The 18,324-nt window shown below is 32.0% G+C and overlaps 3 protein-coding genes across 3 annotated transcripts; 1 reads left to right on the forward strand and 2 right to left on the reverse strand.

Annotated features, from left to right (window-relative positions):
* Positions 1-1,363: 1,363 nt before the first annotated feature.
* On the reverse strand, positions 1,364-5,948 carry LOC107617296 (IAA-amino acid hydrolase ILR1-like 4). The gene is made up of 5 exons (XM_016319030.3): positions 5,495-5,948; positions 5,072-5,197; positions 3,544-3,858; positions 2,900-3,028; positions 1,364-1,968 (listed from the first exon to the last, which is right to left on the reverse strand). The coding sequence occupies exons 1-5, from the start codon at positions 5,855-5,857 to the stop codon at positions 1,561-1,563; spliced, it is 1,341 nt and encodes a 446-aa protein (XP_016174516.1). The 5' UTR covers positions 5,858-5,948; the 3' UTR covers positions 1,364-1,560.
* Positions 5,949-7,498: 1,550 nt separating this feature from the next.
* Positions 7,499-11,063, reverse strand: LOC107617295 (IAA-amino acid hydrolase ILR1-like 4). Its single transcript, XM_016319029.3, has 5 exons — positions 10,494-11,063; positions 9,897-10,022; positions 9,043-9,357; positions 8,364-8,492; positions 7,499-7,974 (listed from the first exon to the last, which is right to left on the reverse strand). The coding sequence occupies exons 1-5, from the start codon at positions 10,944-10,946 to the stop codon at positions 7,567-7,569; spliced, it is 1,431 nt and encodes a 476-aa protein (XP_016174515.2). The 5' UTR covers positions 10,947-11,063; the 3' UTR covers positions 7,499-7,566.
* Positions 11,064-13,098: 2,035 nt separating this feature from the next.
* On the forward strand, positions 13,099-18,268 carry LOC107619550 (anoctamin-like protein). Its single transcript, XM_016321839.3, has 16 exons — positions 13,099-13,616; positions 13,918-13,987; positions 14,070-14,185; positions 14,373-14,499; positions 14,589-14,689; positions 14,775-14,866; positions 15,028-15,132; positions 15,249-15,524; positions 15,694-15,826; positions 15,915-16,028; positions 16,143-16,210; positions 16,308-16,438; positions 16,637-16,719; positions 16,834-16,941; positions 17,507-17,665; positions 17,761-18,268. The coding sequence occupies exons 1-16, from the start codon at positions 13,446-13,448 to the stop codon at positions 17,884-17,886; spliced, it is 1,980 nt and encodes a 659-aa protein (XP_016177325.1). The 5' UTR covers positions 13,099-13,445; the 3' UTR covers positions 17,887-18,268.
* Positions 18,269-18,324: the final 56 nt, after the last annotated feature.

Genomic DNA, 18,324 nt, shown 5'->3' on the forward strand with positions numbered 1-18,324 from the left:
CATATATAATTAGTCTTCTAGTGTTTTGATGGCAATACCAAAGAGACACTACGGAGATTAATGAAATGGTTATGTGATTTTTTTGAGGAAAAATATTTCTTTAGGTGATTAAGTATAATAGGTGTTTAGGAGTTAATCTTTTTGAGATTATGAGTTGTTTGTAATTTGTCTAAACAATCCTCCCCTTTGGGTCGAGATTCTTAATTAACAATAATTATTAAAAAAAAACAAAGATGACAGAAGGATTAATGTAACAAACTTAAAATTTTTGAAGGATTAAAATATTTTTTAAGAACTAATTTGAGAAACGGATAATCTTTTAAAGGCGAAGTTAATCATTTAATCAAATGAAATTAGTTAAGCACAAATAGAATCATTGCTTCGCATCCAAATCTAAGGTCTCGCTTTAAATCCCCTTTTGCAACAACTAAATGGTAATGTCTTGTCTTTCTCTTAAGCTTTGGAACGTTTCCTTAAGCCTAATGTTTGAACTTCCTTATCCTAAATCCTAGTGTATGTGCATGGTTGTAGGGGTGGCAGCATGCACTCTATACGGATCGAGTTTTTGTGTGAGTTGAGCCTCAACGTTATTCGATTAATTCGCAATTTATATATGTATATGTTATATACTTATATAAAAATATGTTTTAGGTGGATTTTGAACTAAGAACCTCTCATTTGGAGCAAAAGATCTTAATCATAGAACCAAAGTCATCAATAAATGACTTATTACATTTTTTTATATAAAAACCATTTCTATTTTAGTAAAAATTATCATCATGTTGTATAATTACAAGCTTCCTCTACGTTGTTTCCAATTTTATCTATGAATAATGTACTTGTAACATCATAGAGAACAAAACGTTTCTTCTCTCTTTTTTTTTTTTTTGATCAAGTGGATTGAACAACTCTCAATTTTAGGTATTACACTCATGTTTTACACACACAACACACTCACACACACTACCATGAGTATCATGGGTTCTTAAACCAACAACCAGCCTCAGCTGAGATTAAAATCCAGATGCAACGTTGTATGAGGCAGATAGGTATGCCATCTATGTTAGGCCTCTGCTGCAAACATTTCTTCTCCATTATAATAGTTTTTTTTTTTTTTTTATCAAATTCGATGTGAATAATTTGTTCGCTATTTGTTTATATTTAGTTACGTCATTAGAAATTCAAATCCAAAATCTATGCGGAGAAGGGAGACAAATGCCACATGAGCTACAACTTATTGACAATTACTTCACTATTACTTGAAAGCGATTATAAGGTTTCATGATCCATATCAAATAACAATTTTATATCTATAGAATAATATAAAAAATCATTTCAATATAAAATATTATAAATTTATAACTCATAATTTTTTTGGCATTGTTTCTACCCCAATAAATTTACTGTTAGTCTTTATAATTTTTTCAATTTTTTCAATTAAGTTCTTACAATTTAAAAGTATAGAGCAATACAATTATTACAACATCACATGTTAGGTTGTGCTCAAGATTCAAGAATTAAGCCAATATTGGCTTTTAATCAGTTTATGTGGGGAAGTAGCTATAATTCATCATGATTTTTGCCCTCTACAATGGTTACATCATGGTGATGTTTTAGAAGGTAAGTAGCAGCCAATGATGCATGAAGGGAAGCACCATAAGGAAGTGCATCTTCATTGACTCTGAAATATGGTGAATGTATTAATGGAAGCCTTTCACTTGAATCATCCTGCATTCCAAGAAAAAAGAAGTAGCCAGGTATAACCTCTTGATAGAATGCAAAGTCTTCTGCTGCCATCACTGGTGGCATTTCCATAACTTTATTGGTTCCAAGCAAACTCCCTGCAACATTCTGGAAATGTTTATGCAATCCGCCGTCGTTTATAACAGCAGGATAGAAAGGTTTCTTTTCCTGAAAGAAGTCGACTGTTGCGTTGCACCTCTGTACTGCAGCTTGCCCTACAATAACCTGCATATGATTCACGAATCGGTCTTAGCTCAAGAGGTGAAGATTGCATCATACTTATAAACTAGGTTTAATTACTTTGTTGGTCCTTCTAGTTTCACCAAATTTTCAATTAGGTTCCTATACTTTTTTTCTTTTCAATTGGGTCCCTACACTGCTTTTAATTTTGTAATTATGCATTTTCATACCAAAAACGTTAAAATTAACTGAATATTTCTTCGTAAATTGAAGGTATTCATAATTAAAAATCTAACTAGACCTTTGACCGCATGTATTTTGAGAAAAATATTCGGTTAATTTTAACGTTTTTAGTATGAAAAGGCATAATTACAAAAGTAAAAGCAATGTAGGAACCCAATTCAAAAGAAAAAAAGTATAGGGACCTAATTGAAAATTTGGTGAAACTATAAGGACCAACAGAGTAATTAAACCTATAAACTACCTAGAGACTATATCTTTGAGAGATGCGTGACTTGTAATGCAGTTTACGAGATTTTAGTGAGCCAGGAATTATGCATCCATACACAATTTTACACTATGAAAAAATGAAACCTACCTCACAGAAATTAGCATGATGGGAATGGTATCAGAATATCAGTGTTTGTTGATGTATTGCACAGAATTACAATATAGATAGGGTATTAGAGAAACCTCTCAACCCATATTATTCTAACAAATGATCAAAGACCCCCTAATGGATATTAGCATAATCCCCCCAAATTTGTGTAGTTTATGTATCTATTTGCAGTGAAGTTGACTATTGTTTTGTATGACAACTACATATATAAAGCTTGTGCAGCATTTATATGGTTCTTGACTGTTTGTTATTGCATGAATGTTACAGTAGAGATTATGATGTATGTAACAAAAATAGTGATCATTAACATTGGATATGTCATGCATATAAATGAATTTATTCTTTGACATGACATACCTGCTCAATGCGCTGTTTCAGCTGCTTGAAACTTTCTTTTGAGAAAGTTCGGAAGGTGCCCCCAATAGTGACAGAATCTGGGATAACGTTGAATGCATCGCCTCCTTGGAATTTCGCAACCGTCACAACCTATGGGGAGATGCTTTATATCAGTAAGACAAAGAGCAAGGTTGTCATACACAAGAAAAACCTTTCAGGAAATAAAACTAATGTATCCAACAATCACTAATCATCACATCTGGAAAATAAGAGTTTATGAGCAGAAGTGAAGGCAAACTTCCAAAAGATCTAGATTTGTCTTGCTCTATCTCATTTTTGCATTGACATTGCTATTAAATCCTTGCCTAAAAGATCTATCCATCATCTTTGTGATCTAGACATTTATTTAGCAGGACTGGTAAAAGAGAAGTAGTAAATTATGTGGTTCTCTGCTTGCTCGATCAGGACCGAAACAGGGTAAACCGGTAAGTATTCTAGTTCTTTATCTTTTCTCTAATTTTTTCCGATCCATTTTAACAAGGAGACAGTGGATTATTTGACTGGCAAAATGTAAAGAACATATTATTTATAGTGAAAAACTAAGTATCAAAAACTTCAATCTAAGGGCAATATGTAGGGGAAAATGAAGAAAACAACTGACTTACCTGGGAATCAAGAGGATCGGATTCACGAGATACAAGGTGCTGTAAGCTAACAATCACATTAGCAGCAGCCAATATAGGGTCTATAGAATGTTGAGGAATAGCTGCATGACCCCCCTTTCCGCTTATCGTCGCTTGAAATCTGCCACTTGCTGCCATTATTGCACCGGACCTTGAGGCAACTTCACCTACACGATAGTTAGGCATCACATGCAATCCAAAGATGGCAGAAACATTTTCTAAAGCTCCAGCTTCTATGATCCTTTTAGCACCTGCACCTCCTTCCTCTGCTGGTTGGAAAACAAGAACAACAGTTCCCTGTGTAGAAAACAAAATAATGAGTCCATGAAAAGGTCCAAATTACAAAACAAAACGAATTCAGAAAATACTAGCAGATATGGGTGACACTCATCACAGTAGTAGAATGTAAAGATGACGAACTTTTTTCCCTTTTGTTTTTCCTTTTTCTCCCTTCTTCTAGATTATGTTCTAAGAGCAAATACAAAGAAATGAATACTTTGACATGATTTAAGATGTATGGCAGATGATAGATATTATAATTTACAAATGCTGGTAACATGGAATTAAACTTATAATGCAATCCCTGCATAGTAAACTTAGCTTTTTCAAAATTTTCAGAACCTATTTATATTATATAAAAGTTGATACCAAGTTATTATAAAATGAGCTTATGTCATATTACTCTTTCTAATTGTGCATGTCAGCAATTTTTAATAGATGTCAATAATCAACTCAAAGAAAGAAGAAAATATGTTCTCATCATGCCCTTGTCTTCTCTGTTCCAATATATAAATTTGCTTATGTTGGTGCCATTTTGCATGTAGGTGCATCAAGAAAACTTGTGGCATTCTTGAAAACTTAAAACCTTAGCTACTACACCTTTCTTAAATTGTCAATTTAGTTATACCTCTATCTATTGCTGTGTTTTATGTTAGTGATGTTAAATTGAAGTCGTTAACATAATAAAATATTCTTTGCATAAAAGAACATAATTACAATAACCAAATAGTGAATTTTATAAATAAAATGAAAAAATTACATGTTCATTCAAACATCAATTTAACATATTTTCTAGTCAATCTCCAAACAAGGTAGGTTTAAAATATTAGACCTTCATTATTATACGAATCTATGTATATAGTCTAATTTGTTTAGCTCTCCACATCACGTGGGTCTAAATAGTCTAATTAATCATAATTTGGCATCAATTCCATATGCTAGAAAGTAGAAACCAGAAACAGAAGCCATAATTGATTTTGACATGACCGGAAGTACAAAAATAAAACTAACACATAATCATTAAAGGAAAGCAAAAGAGTTCTGATAAGCAGTTAAGGAATCTACTAATAGAAAAAATTGCAAACTTATATTGTAATCAATGCATACCAAGTTAACCTTTAAAAAATTAATTTATTTTTACCAAACCTTGGAAAAGGATAAGCTAAGGAAGAAAATAGCATTATGTCAAAAAGGGAAATGAAATTAATAAATCCAATATAAAGAAACAAACCTGTATCTCTTTTTCATGCTGTTTGAGAATCTTAGCAGCACCAAGAAGCATAGCAGTGTGAGCATCATGGCCACAAGCATGCATCTTTCCAGGTACTTTACTCTTGTGCTCCCACTCCACCATTTCCTAAGGTTACATACACCAACAATCAACAAGTCAATGACATAGACATAGAGAAGAAATAGTGTCAATAGCATAAAAAATATGTATAAAAAAACACCTTTATTCTAACTTCTATTGTTCTAAAAACAATAATCCTAAATAACTATTATTTTAAATTCTAACAACAATAACCCAAGATAGAATAGAACCCTCTATGATTACTTACCTCATTTCACTGCTTAACATGAAGAATATGAGAATAAATTACTACAGTAATATAAGTAAAGAACATATTTTGAATCAATATGAATGTAATGTAACCTGCATAGGAAGAGCATCAATGTCACCTCTTAAAGCAACAAAAGGAGGTTTTCGAGTTCCAATGTATCCAATAACACCGGTTTCAGCAACTGGATGCTTATATGAAATTCCCATTTTGTCCAACTCTGCTCTTATGACCTCACTCGTCTTAAATTCCTCATATAGCAATTCTGGGTACTCATGAATCTTCCTTCTGATCCCAACCATCCAATCGAAAGTTTCAGGCTTTTTGGCAAAATCGAGAAACCTGGTGGGGATTGTTGATGATGAGAGTTGTTCTGAAACTGAGGAGGAGGGTGTTGCGGCAAAAAAGACATGGAGGATGATGGTGATGGAGAGAAAGAACAAAGTGAAGGAAGCCATTGGCACTCTCTTAGTGTCTACTGAGTGGGAGTGGGAGTGAGACTGCAAAAGTGAAAATGGCAATGTTTTAGTTTTCAATTTTTGTTAAAAAAATTTAGATTCCAATCTCACTTCTAATTTATAAAAAAAAAATTAAATTCATAATTTTTTAAATAAATATAAAAAAATTATATTATTTGAGTTATAATTTCTTAAATAAAAAAATATTTTGTTCATATTAAAGAATTAAACTACATTTTTGCTCTAGAAAAAAAATTAATTTTTGATAAAATGATAAAGTCACCTTAAAAAATGATACTTCTGATTTTTAAATTATTTTAGTTTGACATAATGTGCTTTTTTTTTTCTTAGTGACAAATATATCATGTATTTGATCCATTTTTTGTTGAAATATTTGAAGAATTATTTATGAAGTTTATGCAAAAAAGAAAAAATTTGATACTAAATTTCTTTCAATATTTTTAAAATTTTTTTTATTTATTTAAAAATAATTGGAAAAAAAATCGCTCAGCAGGAAAATGGAAAAATCTCATTTATCTAGACAAGTTTGCAGAAATCATTTTTCAAAATTTTATTTCTAGAATTTTTTTTCGAATATGTGTTTTTATCTTGAATACATTTAATTATACTGAAATTATTTTTAGAAAGTCGAAATATAATTTTTTTTTTTGGAAACGTTTTATCAAAGATCTTTTGAAACCAAAATGGTAATTACTCCCAAAATTTATATTGATAGATACTATTTAAAACAAAAGAGTACTTTTTCAGAAGGTGTCTTGAGAAAACTAAAAGCAAGTAATCAGAGAATATATAGATTTCACATCATTTTAGTTTCAAGAATGCTATGTTTATAACTATATCTAACAACTATATTCAACCGTGTTCATTATAATTCAGTGGTTTAAATTATAAGGTCCAGTGAAGAATTCAACAACATAATACTATAATAGTATAGTAGAGTCCAATATAATGTATAAATTTCTTTTGTATATCATATAATATAATCTTCTCCTATTTATAAGTTTGTGTCAGATAAAATTACTTTTATGGACAAAAATCTAGATACGTATATCGTTCAACTAAATTAATACAATTATTATAACATCAAATATCAGGTTACGCCCCAAGAATTAAGCCAATATTGGCTTTTATGATGATGAGTGTTATTATAGTTCATCATTTTATTGGGCGAAAGTAAGGCTAAATGGTTAAATTTATCCTTGAAATATCATTCGTTTTTTAAATTAGTTCTTAAAATTTTTTTTTAATTAAATTCGTCTTTTAAATATTTTAAATTAATCGCGTTAGTCCTTCTGTCATTTTCTTTGTTGATAGTGCCAAAATTTGTTAGTTTGACACGTTAAGTGATATTATAATACACACATAGAAGTCTTAATTGACTATTAACATGATAGGTTTATAAAATTAGATCAAACCAAAACCTAATTTAGGGGAGAACTTGAGGCATTGGAATCCCTCAATTTAGGGTTGATTTGATCTAATTTCATAAACTTATCATGTTAGCCGTTAATTAAGACTACTAGGTGTATGTGGTGGTGTCACTTAATGTATCACATTAAAAAAATTTTGACGCGGTTAGCAACGAAAATGACCGAAAAACTAAAATGATTAAGTTAAAACTTTTTAAGGATGGATTTGATTAAATAAAGATTTTAGAGATTAATTTGACTATTTACTGGGAGAAGTAATTACAATTCATCATTATACATGGCTTCTACAAATGGCACAACATTCTGATGTTTTAGAAGGTAAGTAGCAGCTAGTGATGCATGAAGTGCAGCACCATAAGGAAGTGCATCTTCATTGACTGTGAAAAAAGGTGAATGTAACGAGTGAAGCCTTTCATTTGATGCATTCTGCATTCCAAGCCAAAAGAAGTAGCCAGGTATAACCTCTTGATAGAACGAATAGTCTTCAGCTCCCATCATTGGTGGAACCTCAATAACTTTACTTGCACCCAGCAAAGTCCCTGCCACAGTTTGAAAATGCTTGTGTAGTTTCCCATCATTTATGGTAGCAGGATAGAAAGGTTTCTCTCCCTCTAGGAAGTTCACTGTTGCGTTGCACCGCTGCACTGCGGCCTGCGCTACAATAACCTGCATATGATTCATGAAGAAGCAGAAAGCATGAACAAAAAACCAGAGAACAAAATTAATCATACACCAGAAAAAACATATCAGAACCTTTCCTCATGAAATCGGCTTTAGCAAGTTCCGAATTGCAGCGAATAAACAAGTTCTTTAAGTTGCAACATAACTCATAAGTTTATTAAAATGGGGCAGTTTTAATTTTCATAATACATGTAGTGATTACTCATTTTATTTAAGTAACACCTTCATGAAATAGCCTTTTGGTTTAACAACCATAAGAAGGAAAGAACACAAGTTAATTACTGAGGTTATGATGGATGTAAAAAAAGTATAGATCATTAATCTTAGTTTATGTTTAGCACATAAAAATTAATTTATTCTGCTACATAGCATACCTGCTCAATGCGATGTCTCAGTTGCAAGAAACTTTCTTTCGAGAAAGCTCGGAAGGTGCCACCAATTGTGACAGAATCTGGAATAACATTGAATGCATCACCTCCTTGGAATTTTGCAACTGTCACAACCTACAGGGACATGCTTTACATTAGTATGAAAAAGAGTTATGGTCTCCATACACAAGAAAAACCCTTAGGGAAACAAGTCTTTCACTAGATCCAACATAGCTGACTGTTGGCTTGAACATGTTATCTTGAGCTTGAAGTCACACAGAGACAACTTAACCGTTGTTTCAAGGTTCCCTTTGTTAGTGGAATGAAGTAAAAGGGAGGGAGTGAGGAAGGAAAGACATAAAGAATCATTTCAGTTCTTTCAACGACAACATATTGAATGGTTTGACTGGCAATTTAGGAGCAGTTCCACAAACTAAGATCTCAAATTATGTTGTTCCAAACTGGTCTTTCTGAAGTTTATGTGCATAACACATTATGAAAGCTGAAAAATAGCTAAACAAATTAGGTTGCTATCTCAGGCCTTGCCATCATTTTCTATTGTTCATTCTGATGCACATATACAGCACAATTCAGCATGTAGAAGAGAGGCTAACTACTTTTCACAGAAACAATTGCAAATAAGAGAATCATGGGAAGAGAAAATGAAGAAATCAACTGAAATTACCTGGGAATCCAGAGGATCGGATTCACGAGATACAAGGTGTTGTAAGCTAACAATCACATTAGAAGCTGCCAAAATAGGGTCTATAGAATGTTGAGGAATAGCTGCATGACCCCCCTTTCCATTTATTGTTGCTTCAAAGAAACCACTTGCTGCCATTAATGTACCAGACCTTGAGCCTACTTCGCCTACACGAATATTAGGGGCAACATGCAATCCAAAGATAGCACCTACATCTTTTAAAGCTCCGGCTTCTATAACCTTTTTAGCCCCTGCACCTCCTTCCTCTGCTGGTTGGAAAACAAGTACAACAGTTCCCTGTTTGCGCAACGAAATAATTAGTCCATCGAAGATCTATTAACAATGTAGAAGATAATGGCAGGGAGAGATGGATGATGCTTCAGTAAGAACTTCTTCATCTGTTTGTTTTCTTTTCTCTATTCTCCTATATTCTAAGAAAAAGCACCAACAATTAATTCTTTCATGATTTAAGGAGAAAGTATTAGGTGTCACATTTTAGCTAAGACCTACCATAATCTTGTATGTTAAGCTTAAATGTTACTCTATCAATGCCATTAACATGATCCACTTAACTACCTAAGTGTTCCATTCCATGAACAGCTAATAATTTCTTCGATTTAAGATGTATGGCACATGATAAATATCATAATTTTACAAATTACAACTGTAGGTAAATTGGAATTGGAAATAATTTGGCATCAATCCCATATGTTGAACAATTTAAGCCATCATTGATCTTAATATGATGAGAATTATAAAACCAAAAACACATAAGCATAATAAAAAAAGAACATAACATTATGCAGAAAGAAAAAGGGAACTATAAGAAAACAAACTTGTATCTCTTTTTCATGCTGTTTGAGAATGTTAGCAGCACCAAGAACCATAGTAACATGAGCATCATGACCACAAGCATGCATCTTCCCTGGTACTTTACTCTTGTGCTCCCATTCCACCATTTCCTAAGGTTACATACAGCAATAATTCAATAACATATATTAAAAAAGGGAAAAAAATTCAATGAATCTGCAAAAATTGAAGAATGACATGATAGAGATATAACTATTAATATTGACTTCTCCCATCAGATTAAGCTTTAGAGACGAGTGATTTCATGACATAGGATCAGAGCACTATACAAAAATCAAGCAAATCCAAAAAGGCTCTTAATTGAGGGGAGTATTAAAAGATATAACCATTAATTTTTTTTTCCTATCCGCCTAAACTTTTGGAACGAGTGGTTTCATGACATGACAAAATTGCTTTTAAACTTGTAACAGCAATAATAACCTAATTTCATGAAATAGGGTCAACTACATGAATCAATAGACATTGTACTATAGTATCAGGATTCAAAAGTTAAAGGCGTGATATGAAGCATGTGATAAGTAAAGAATATTTAGTTATAGACTATGGAATTCATGTAATATGACCTGCATAGGAAGAGCATCCATATCAGCTCTTAGAGCAACAAAAGGAGGTTTTCGAGTTCCAATGTATCCAATAACACCAGTTCCAGCAACTGGATGCTTATATGAAATTCCCAATTTATCCAACTCTATTCTTATGAGCTCACTGGTCTTAAATTCCTCATATAGCAATTCTGGGTACTCGTGAATCTTCCTTCTGATGTTCACCATCCAATCGAAAGTTTCAGGCTTTTTGGCAAAATCGAGAAACCTGGTGGGGATTGTTGATGATGAGAGTTGTTCTGAAACTGAGAAGATGGGTGTTGCGGCAAGAAAGACATGGAGGATGATGGCAATGAAGAGATGGAACAAAGTGAAGGAAGCCATTGGTATGATGGTATCTACTCCAACTAAGTTGTAGTGAATGTGTGTGTGAGGGAGAGAGAGAGCACAAAAGTGAAACGGAAATGGAACCATGACAGCTTCCCTATCACTACACGACACGTGGCAAAGTTTCTACTACCAATAATTATCAACGACTATGTATATGTATCAACTAATTAAATGGCCATCTAAAATAAACATTAAGAAAACAACTTAGAAAATTAATTATGTATACTTATTTATGAATGGCTATTATTGACGAATGTTAACTAATAAAAAATATAAGAAAGAATCAAAGTGAGTGATTGATACTTTGAAACTCGATTTGGTATATTATTAGAAGAAAAAAAAATAAAAAATATTATTTATATATTAAAATTAATTATCAATATATTTGTATATAAAAATATATTATTTAATAAAAATATTTTGTATACTAAATTTAGTTATTAATTTATTTTTAATATATATTTTATACTGATAACTAATTTTAGTTATAAATTTTGATATATATTTATTATAGTTGATTATTTAATTATTTTTAATATATATTTATATTTAAATATATATATATCTTATATTATACTGATTTTAATATACACATAACATAATTGAAAAAATATAGATATTAGACAACTGCTTCCTTTGCTATATTCTAATGATTTAAGTACTGTGTATACAAATTAAATTCCACTTGAAGAAAATGAATAACAAGAGAAATATATTTGGCATCTTTATTGTTTTTTTATTTTTTTATTTTGTATTTTACTGTTAGGATCAATACTGTAAATCATTGATTTATAAAATCGTCGTAATTATTATTTTACATGCTAGCAATAATTTAAAGAAAAACAAATTAATTAGAGAATGATTATTCATATAAAGATATTTTTATATAAAAATAATAATTAATACATAAACATGTATTATGTTAAATAAATTAATTAAATATATCAAATTATCTAATATTTTTTAACTATTATAAAAATATTATGAATAATCACCTAATTACAGTAGTTCACATATTGATTATTAGTGTCTATTAGTCTCATAGTTAAAAGTAAATTTGAAATGTGATGTAGACGGAGGAAACGAAAAGAGAATCTTTTGAGTTCTAAAAATAAATAAGAGTTTTTATTTTATTTTATTCATATTGTGACACATTAACAATATTGATCAAAGGAAAAAAAAGAGTTAAATCTGAATTTTTATATTTAAAAATTAAATTTTAATAAATAAAAATAAAGTTTTGTTTTAATATATATAGTAATAACCTAAAAAATTTTATATTTAATCCAATTAAAAAATGCAAAAATCTTTTATGTAAATAACTTATTATATATTACTACATCAATAAAAACAAATAATTTTTAAATTCAATACTTAAAAAATAATTTTGTTATAGTACATTTTAAATCTTTATATTAACTTTTTTAACGCTAAAAGTTTCAATAATAATTCTTTCCATGCGAACGAGTTAAAAGATTATTTTTAATGAATTTAATTTTTTTTAATTTATAAATTTGTAAAAACTCAAATTTTTGTAAATTTGAACTAAAATATAAAATTTATATTTATATTTTTATTCCTTTTAAATTTTTTAATATTTTATTTAAATTTAAATATAAATATTTTTTTATTAATATTTATATTTTAAAATTATTAAAGAGTAATTTAATAATTTATTTACTTCTCATTCACTTTAAAATATAAATATTAATAAACTGATTTTTGTTCTGCTACTCTAATATAATTTTGCTGGTACTATTGTGGAATTATAAACAATATATATATTTTTTTATTTTATAAACATTGGCTGCAAAATGATGTTTTTGCAAAGTTAAAAGTTTAAAAAGTATTAAGTAAACCGTAAATATAGTTCAAATAGCATAATCTTTATATGATGGAAATTCAAGTGCAGTCGATTTCATGTGAAGTTGATAGTTGAGAGTTGTTAGATAAAAATTAAATCAAATTAGTCAATTATCTAACTGCTCTCAATTATCAACTTCACGTAAAGTCGACTACATCTAAATTTTTACCTCTCTATATTCACCTAAAAGTTACGAATTCGAATCTCATTCCTAACTTAAAAAAAATCCGGTAAATATTTGTATTATGATATGAAATGCAGAAATGGTAAATATGAATATGTTTTATTTATTTAAAAAAACCCCTTAAAATGTAAGTGTATTATTAATTTGTCACATGACAAGTGAAATGGAACAAAAGCTCTCAGGAGTGCAATGAAGTAGAAAATATAGGGAAAGTGAAATAGAAAGAAACCGCCAAAGATAGTATGTACTCTGTTAGTTATCTATATGTATGTATGGACGTGGACAATGACAAGAACACCCTTCCGTTCTGCCGAATGGCCGTTCCATTCTATGACACAACAACATTCCCTTCCAATTCTCATTTCCCTTTCCCTTCTTCCTTCATCTCTCTCTTTCTATTTCCATTTTATTATTATTTTGTTTCTTAGAATGCCTCGCCATTTGAGTTTCACATTCATTTAAAGCTTCATTCTTTATTTTTTAAATCCCTTCTTGGAAATACTTGTTTGAAGGAGGGGAATTTTTGTTTTGGAAAATGAAAGAGAATGTGGAACTGGTATTTGAGATTTGTGTGGTGATTCCCAAGAGAGAGGCGGTTCTTAAAGGAGAGGAAGACTTCGATTGCGGCAATGTCTTTGCCAGGGAGCTTAAGAATGCAGGCTTGGTTGTTGACAGAGTTATTGGCAATTCAGATGAGTTCTTCAAGGTTACAACAATTTCTTCTCTAATTTCTTAATTCTTCATATATATACTGTGGCAGAATATCATTATTTTATTTTCTTTTTTTGTCCTCTGTTATGGTAATATGATTGATTCATTGATTGATTTCTCTTGAAATATTTCTATAATTATAATGTGAGATAGAGACAAGATAGGAAAGAATTATGTCTTTTTGCATTGTATTTGCAGTTACCAAACAAGCAATTTTGTGATTCTTATTTTTGTTTTCAGTTGTGTCTAAGTTAAGCTTCTTGTTAAGTATTGAAACTTAGTTGTTGTTTGTTAAGGTGGCTGCACCTTTGGAGACATTGGGGAGGGCTGCAGCTGAACTAAGAATCATGAAAAGAACTCACATTGGTAAGATAAATTTGCAACCTAGCATGATGAAATGATGCGGCGCTTCATTGTTTATGTTAATGCATCTCATGTTCAATTGCAGGTATGGATTTGCAATTTGATATGGTGGAGGTTGATGCTTTTGTCAAACAGCCAGATGGTTCACTCTTTAGTTGGTATGAACGTTTTCAGTGCTACTGCCACTTAATGCACGGAATTGTGAGTTCTTGTCATAGCCGTTTATCAAATTTTCGATTATGGTCCTAATCAAGGATGTGCTTCGGCATTAGCTATTAACTAATACCATATTTTTTCGTTTGTTTATTTAGTTGTACTAATTAGCAAATGCGCTCTTGTGATGAATAATGAACAATGTTTCGATCCTTGTTGTAACTTGAATATGCAGGTAAACAACAGCAAATCAAGCAGAATCCTTAAATTCAATAGAAGAGAAATCCGTTGGGAAGTAGGAGAGCATCTCCTTCCAAAATTGGAATCAGAGATCATTATTAAGCAAATCTTTCCTTTGCATGGTGTTTTTCACTTACATATCCATTAATGTTTACTTTAGATTTTGCATTACTTGAAGCTTGGGCTAATATATATTGCTTTTGGCTGATAGATGACAAGATTAGAAAGAAACTCCTTAAAACCTGGGCTCTTCAATGGTGGGACTTCACAACTCAGCCAGTAGATGAAATTTATGCATATTATGGTTCAAAGGTGAACATGATTATGAGATTTGGAACATTTTTTGAAAACATTAACTTGCATTCTCCTCATCCAATTTTCGAATGATCAACTGCAGATTGCAATCTATTTTGCTTTTCTTGGAATGTATACACAGTGGCTGCTCTTCCCTGCTGTGGTTGGGCTTATTGTGTACTTCATAGATTATGGGTAAGCCAATATGAATAGTTGGTTTGATAGTTTCTGTTATGATGCACCGGCACGGCGAGGGACATTGGGACACACCAACTTCAAAATTTTGCTCGACTTGAACATGACACAAAACACATACTTGAATGATTAATGACTTCAGACTTCCTTATTACATTTAGGTCAGCGAATTTAGTAGTGCTCCCTGCTTTCTTCATTGCGGTCATACTATGGGCTATTATGTTTTCTCAGTTCTGGAAACGGAAAAATGCTGCACTTTTAGCCAGGTAATATCTTTTACATAGTATGTCTTGCTTCTCTTGGGATCAGCACATTCAATTTGATATGAACGCCTTCGCTTTCTGCGATTCTTCACACATTTCTCTGTGGTCTGGTGTTGCAGGTGGCCTATTACCTATGGAAATGCAGTTGATGAAGAATACAAGGTTGCTGGCATGAAGGGTAATGCTCAACCCCGACAGAACCCAATGGACCTCATAAAATTACTCGAGGCTGATAGAGTGAAGGGAAAGAAAGTGTTCACGAAATATGAGTGGTTTAATCATCTCTTGCGAATCAGGAACGATGCACTCATTATCATCAGCATAATATGCCTCCAGTTACCATTTGAGTTGGCATATGCTCATCTTTATGAAGTTCTTAATAAAGATATAATTAAGTAAGAATCCAGGTCGTTCTTTTCATGCTTCTACTTTTTAGTGTTAATCTATTATTCTCTTATTCAACTTCTTAATTCTTTCTTTGAGTTGTTCTGTATTACTTCAATAATTCTTGGTTGTTCCCTTATAACTACTAAGATGACTCTCTTGTCAAATGCTGCGGTTCAGGTTTGGGCTCACTGCTATTTATCTTGCTACCATTCAGTACATTACTAAGCTTGGTGGTAAGGTTTCTGTTAAACTTATCATGTTTGAACACAATGAAAACCCGGAAACACGAGCTGATAGCTTGGTCTACAAGGTAAAAATGGGAAATTAAAAGGTTCCGTGTGCCTTACTTTCCTTAGTACTACTGGACATGGAACTTAAGGGATTACTCTCCTCTGCAGGTGTTTGGTCTGTACTTTATGCAGACATACATTGGAATCTTTTATCACGCGTTGTTGCACCGAAACTTTGGTACTCTTCGCAAAGTTCTGATTCAGCGGCTTCTAATTTCGGAGGTTCCATAGAATGATTTCCTTTTGTTATCCTTCTCCTTGCTTACCTAATTTTCTCCTACTTCATTTTGAGGTTTTCCATTTTAGCTTATTTGAACAAAAGAAAACATTTTTCAGGTGGTTCAAAACTTGATAGAAACTTCATTGCCTTATATCAACTACAACTACAAAAAATATGCCGTTCGGTAAGAGCTTTTGTTGCTTTAGACATGGATCATGCAAGGTTTACTTTGTTTATGAGATTGCCACTGTGCAGTAGCTAATTACTGTTCATTGGTTAAGACAAAATAAGGAGAAGGAGGAGAAAGGATCAGCTGGAACATTCGAGTTTACTTCTAGAGTAGAGAAAGAATTCCTTAAGGCTTCTTACACTGCCAGCACTGGCGAGGAGCTTGAGGATGGGTTATTTGATGGTACTTCTGAATCCACTAGTCTTTCAAATTGCACATAAATACGTAGTTCTTGGTTAATTTCATTTTGGATGATCAAATGTATGCACCAGTAAGAACTCAAAAGCATCACAAGACAAACATTTTGTGTGTATATATATTGGGTTTACAACAGTAACATTGTTTAATGGATTTAACTAGAACATCCTTGTTTGATTGCAGATTTTTTGGAGTTGGCACTGCAGTTTGGAATGATTTTGATGTTTGCTTGCGCATTCCCACCTGCATTCGCTATGTCTGCTCTGGTATAAATGCTTTTGTCTGCCTTCCTTTTGTATTCTCTTTTCGTTTAAATGGCCCTTAGTTTAACTATCTTTTATTAAACATTGTTATTGACAACTTAATTCCTACATATTCAGAACAACATTATGGAAATCAGGACAGATGCTTTGAAGCTACTAGCAATGATGAAGCGGCCTGTCCCTCGTGCGTCTGCAACAGTAGGAGCCTGGCTTAACATTTTTCAGGTATTTGGTTAATTGACTTTAGATCGTAATGCCAACTATTTTGGATGATCCTCTTCATGAGGGCGTCTCATTGCACAAGCCATTTGGTAGCATTTGGGAAGGGCAAATCCCCCTCCCTTGCGGCACAAGCAAAGAGATTGTTTCGGAGATATGAATCCTTAACCTCTTAGGTTGCAACTTGCAAGACACCACAGATCCTACTATTGTGCCCAGTTTCATCCTCCAACAATCCCCTACAACTGATAGATTACAACGTGTTCAACAAGTAATTAGTAATATAGAAGATTCATTTTCTTAACTAGTGGATAGATAGGAACTTACCGATATCCAGTTTTTAAGTATATTAGGAAAATATTATTAGAACATGGAAGTTATTACAGATACTAATAAAAAACAAAAATGGTTGGAGGGTGTTTTAGTAATAAAAGTTGCATGTCAAATAGGCAGATTGTTTTCTAACATGAATGAGTATTTCATCTCTAAACCCTGTTCTTCATGTTATAAATTACTATACCTGGTTTTTAATTTTATATCACACTGAGAAGAGATTTTCTCTGTTTTGCAGTTTCTCATATTGATGTCCATTTGCACTAATTGTGCACTTCTAGCATGGCTATTCGATGAGGAGGGAAAATGGAAGATCGAGCCGGGACTCGTGGTGATTTTGATAATGGAGCATGCTCTATTGTTGATTAAGTTTGGTTTCTCTCGTTTGGTTCCTTCGGTAATGGACATTCTACATTTCATTACTTTCCAATTCAAGTTGTTTCATGTGACATGACACACTATGTTGCTCTATGTCACTGTTTTTCATCACAGGAACCAGCTTGGGTTAGAGCAGCCCGTGCGAAAAACAGTTCGCAAGCACGAGACATGTATACTAAGAGGCTCTTGAGGACCATTTCTGGAGGAGAAAAGACAAGAGAGCTGAAGAAGATTGAGTAAGTTTTGATGATGTTTATTTTTTTGAATCTTAGAAGTCACTTCAATGCTGCAAGGTGGTGAAAAATTGCACAAGCCAGGCTTGTTATTTTTGTTGTATGTTGTTAGGAAGGGATTTTGTTTTTACTGTGGTGATAAGAAAATGCTAGGTAGACTTTTTTTTTTTTTTTTCCGACCGGTGTCTGAGGTTCGGCCTCGACTAATCCGGACCCAACCCGGCCGGTAGCATTTTTGGCTTTGATAGATAGTCTTTCAACAGGGATAGCTGCATTCATAAAGTTTCAAACTCCAGACCTTAGATGTTGGTAATGCTACTTATACTATATAGCTCATTACTTATAATTGTGAATACATGTATTAGAATGAATTTAATTTTTTTTAATAAGTATATCAGTGAAATGTAGTCTCTCATTTTTATGTTTATTTTTCTGTTTTGGATTT

Source organism: Arachis ipaensis, chromosome B9, assembly GCF_059453495.1.
Source record: "Arachis ipaensis isolate K30076 ecotype BB chromosome B9, ASM5945349v1, whole genome shotgun sequence".
In the NCBI taxonomy this organism is placed as follows: domain Eukaryota; kingdom Viridiplantae; phylum Streptophyta; class Magnoliopsida; order Fabales; family Fabaceae; genus Arachis; species Arachis ipaensis.

Coding starts and splice junctions, on each gene's coding strand:
- LOC107617295 (XM_016319029.3), bottom strand. CDS start 10,946: ATGGTTCCATTTCCGTTTCACTTTTGTGCTCTCTCTCTCCCTCACACA. Junction 10,023..10,493: donor TGGATGCTCTTCCTATGCAG/GTCATATTACAT, acceptor ATGTAACCTTAG/GAAATGGTGGAATGGGAGCA. Junction 9,358..9,896: donor AGCATGAAAAAGAGATACAA/GTTTGTTTTCTT, acceptor TTGCGCAAACAG/GGAACTGTTGTACTTGTTTT.
- LOC107619550 (XM_016321839.3), top strand. CDS start 13,446: ATGAAAGAGAATGTGGAACTGGTATTTGAGATTTGTGTGGTGATTCCC. Junction 14,867..15,027: donor GTGTACTTCATAGATTATGG/GTAAGCCAATAT, acceptor TATTACATTTAG/GTCAGCGAATTTAGTAGTGC. Junction 15,133..15,248: donor AATGCTGCACTTTTAGCCAG/GTAATATCTTTT, acceptor CTGGTGTTGCAG/GTGGCCTATTACCTATGGAA.
- LOC107617296 (XM_016319030.3), bottom strand. CDS start 5,857: ATGGCTTCCTTCACTTTGTTCTTTCTCTCCATCACCATCATCCTCCAT. Junction 5,198..5,494: donor TTGATGCTCTTCCTATGCAG/GTTACATTACAT, acceptor ATGTAACCTTAG/GAAATGGTGGAGTGGGAGCA. Junction 3,859..5,071: donor AGCATGAAAAAGAGATACAG/GTTTGTTTCTTT, acceptor TTTTCTACACAG/GGAACTGTTGTTCTTGTTTT.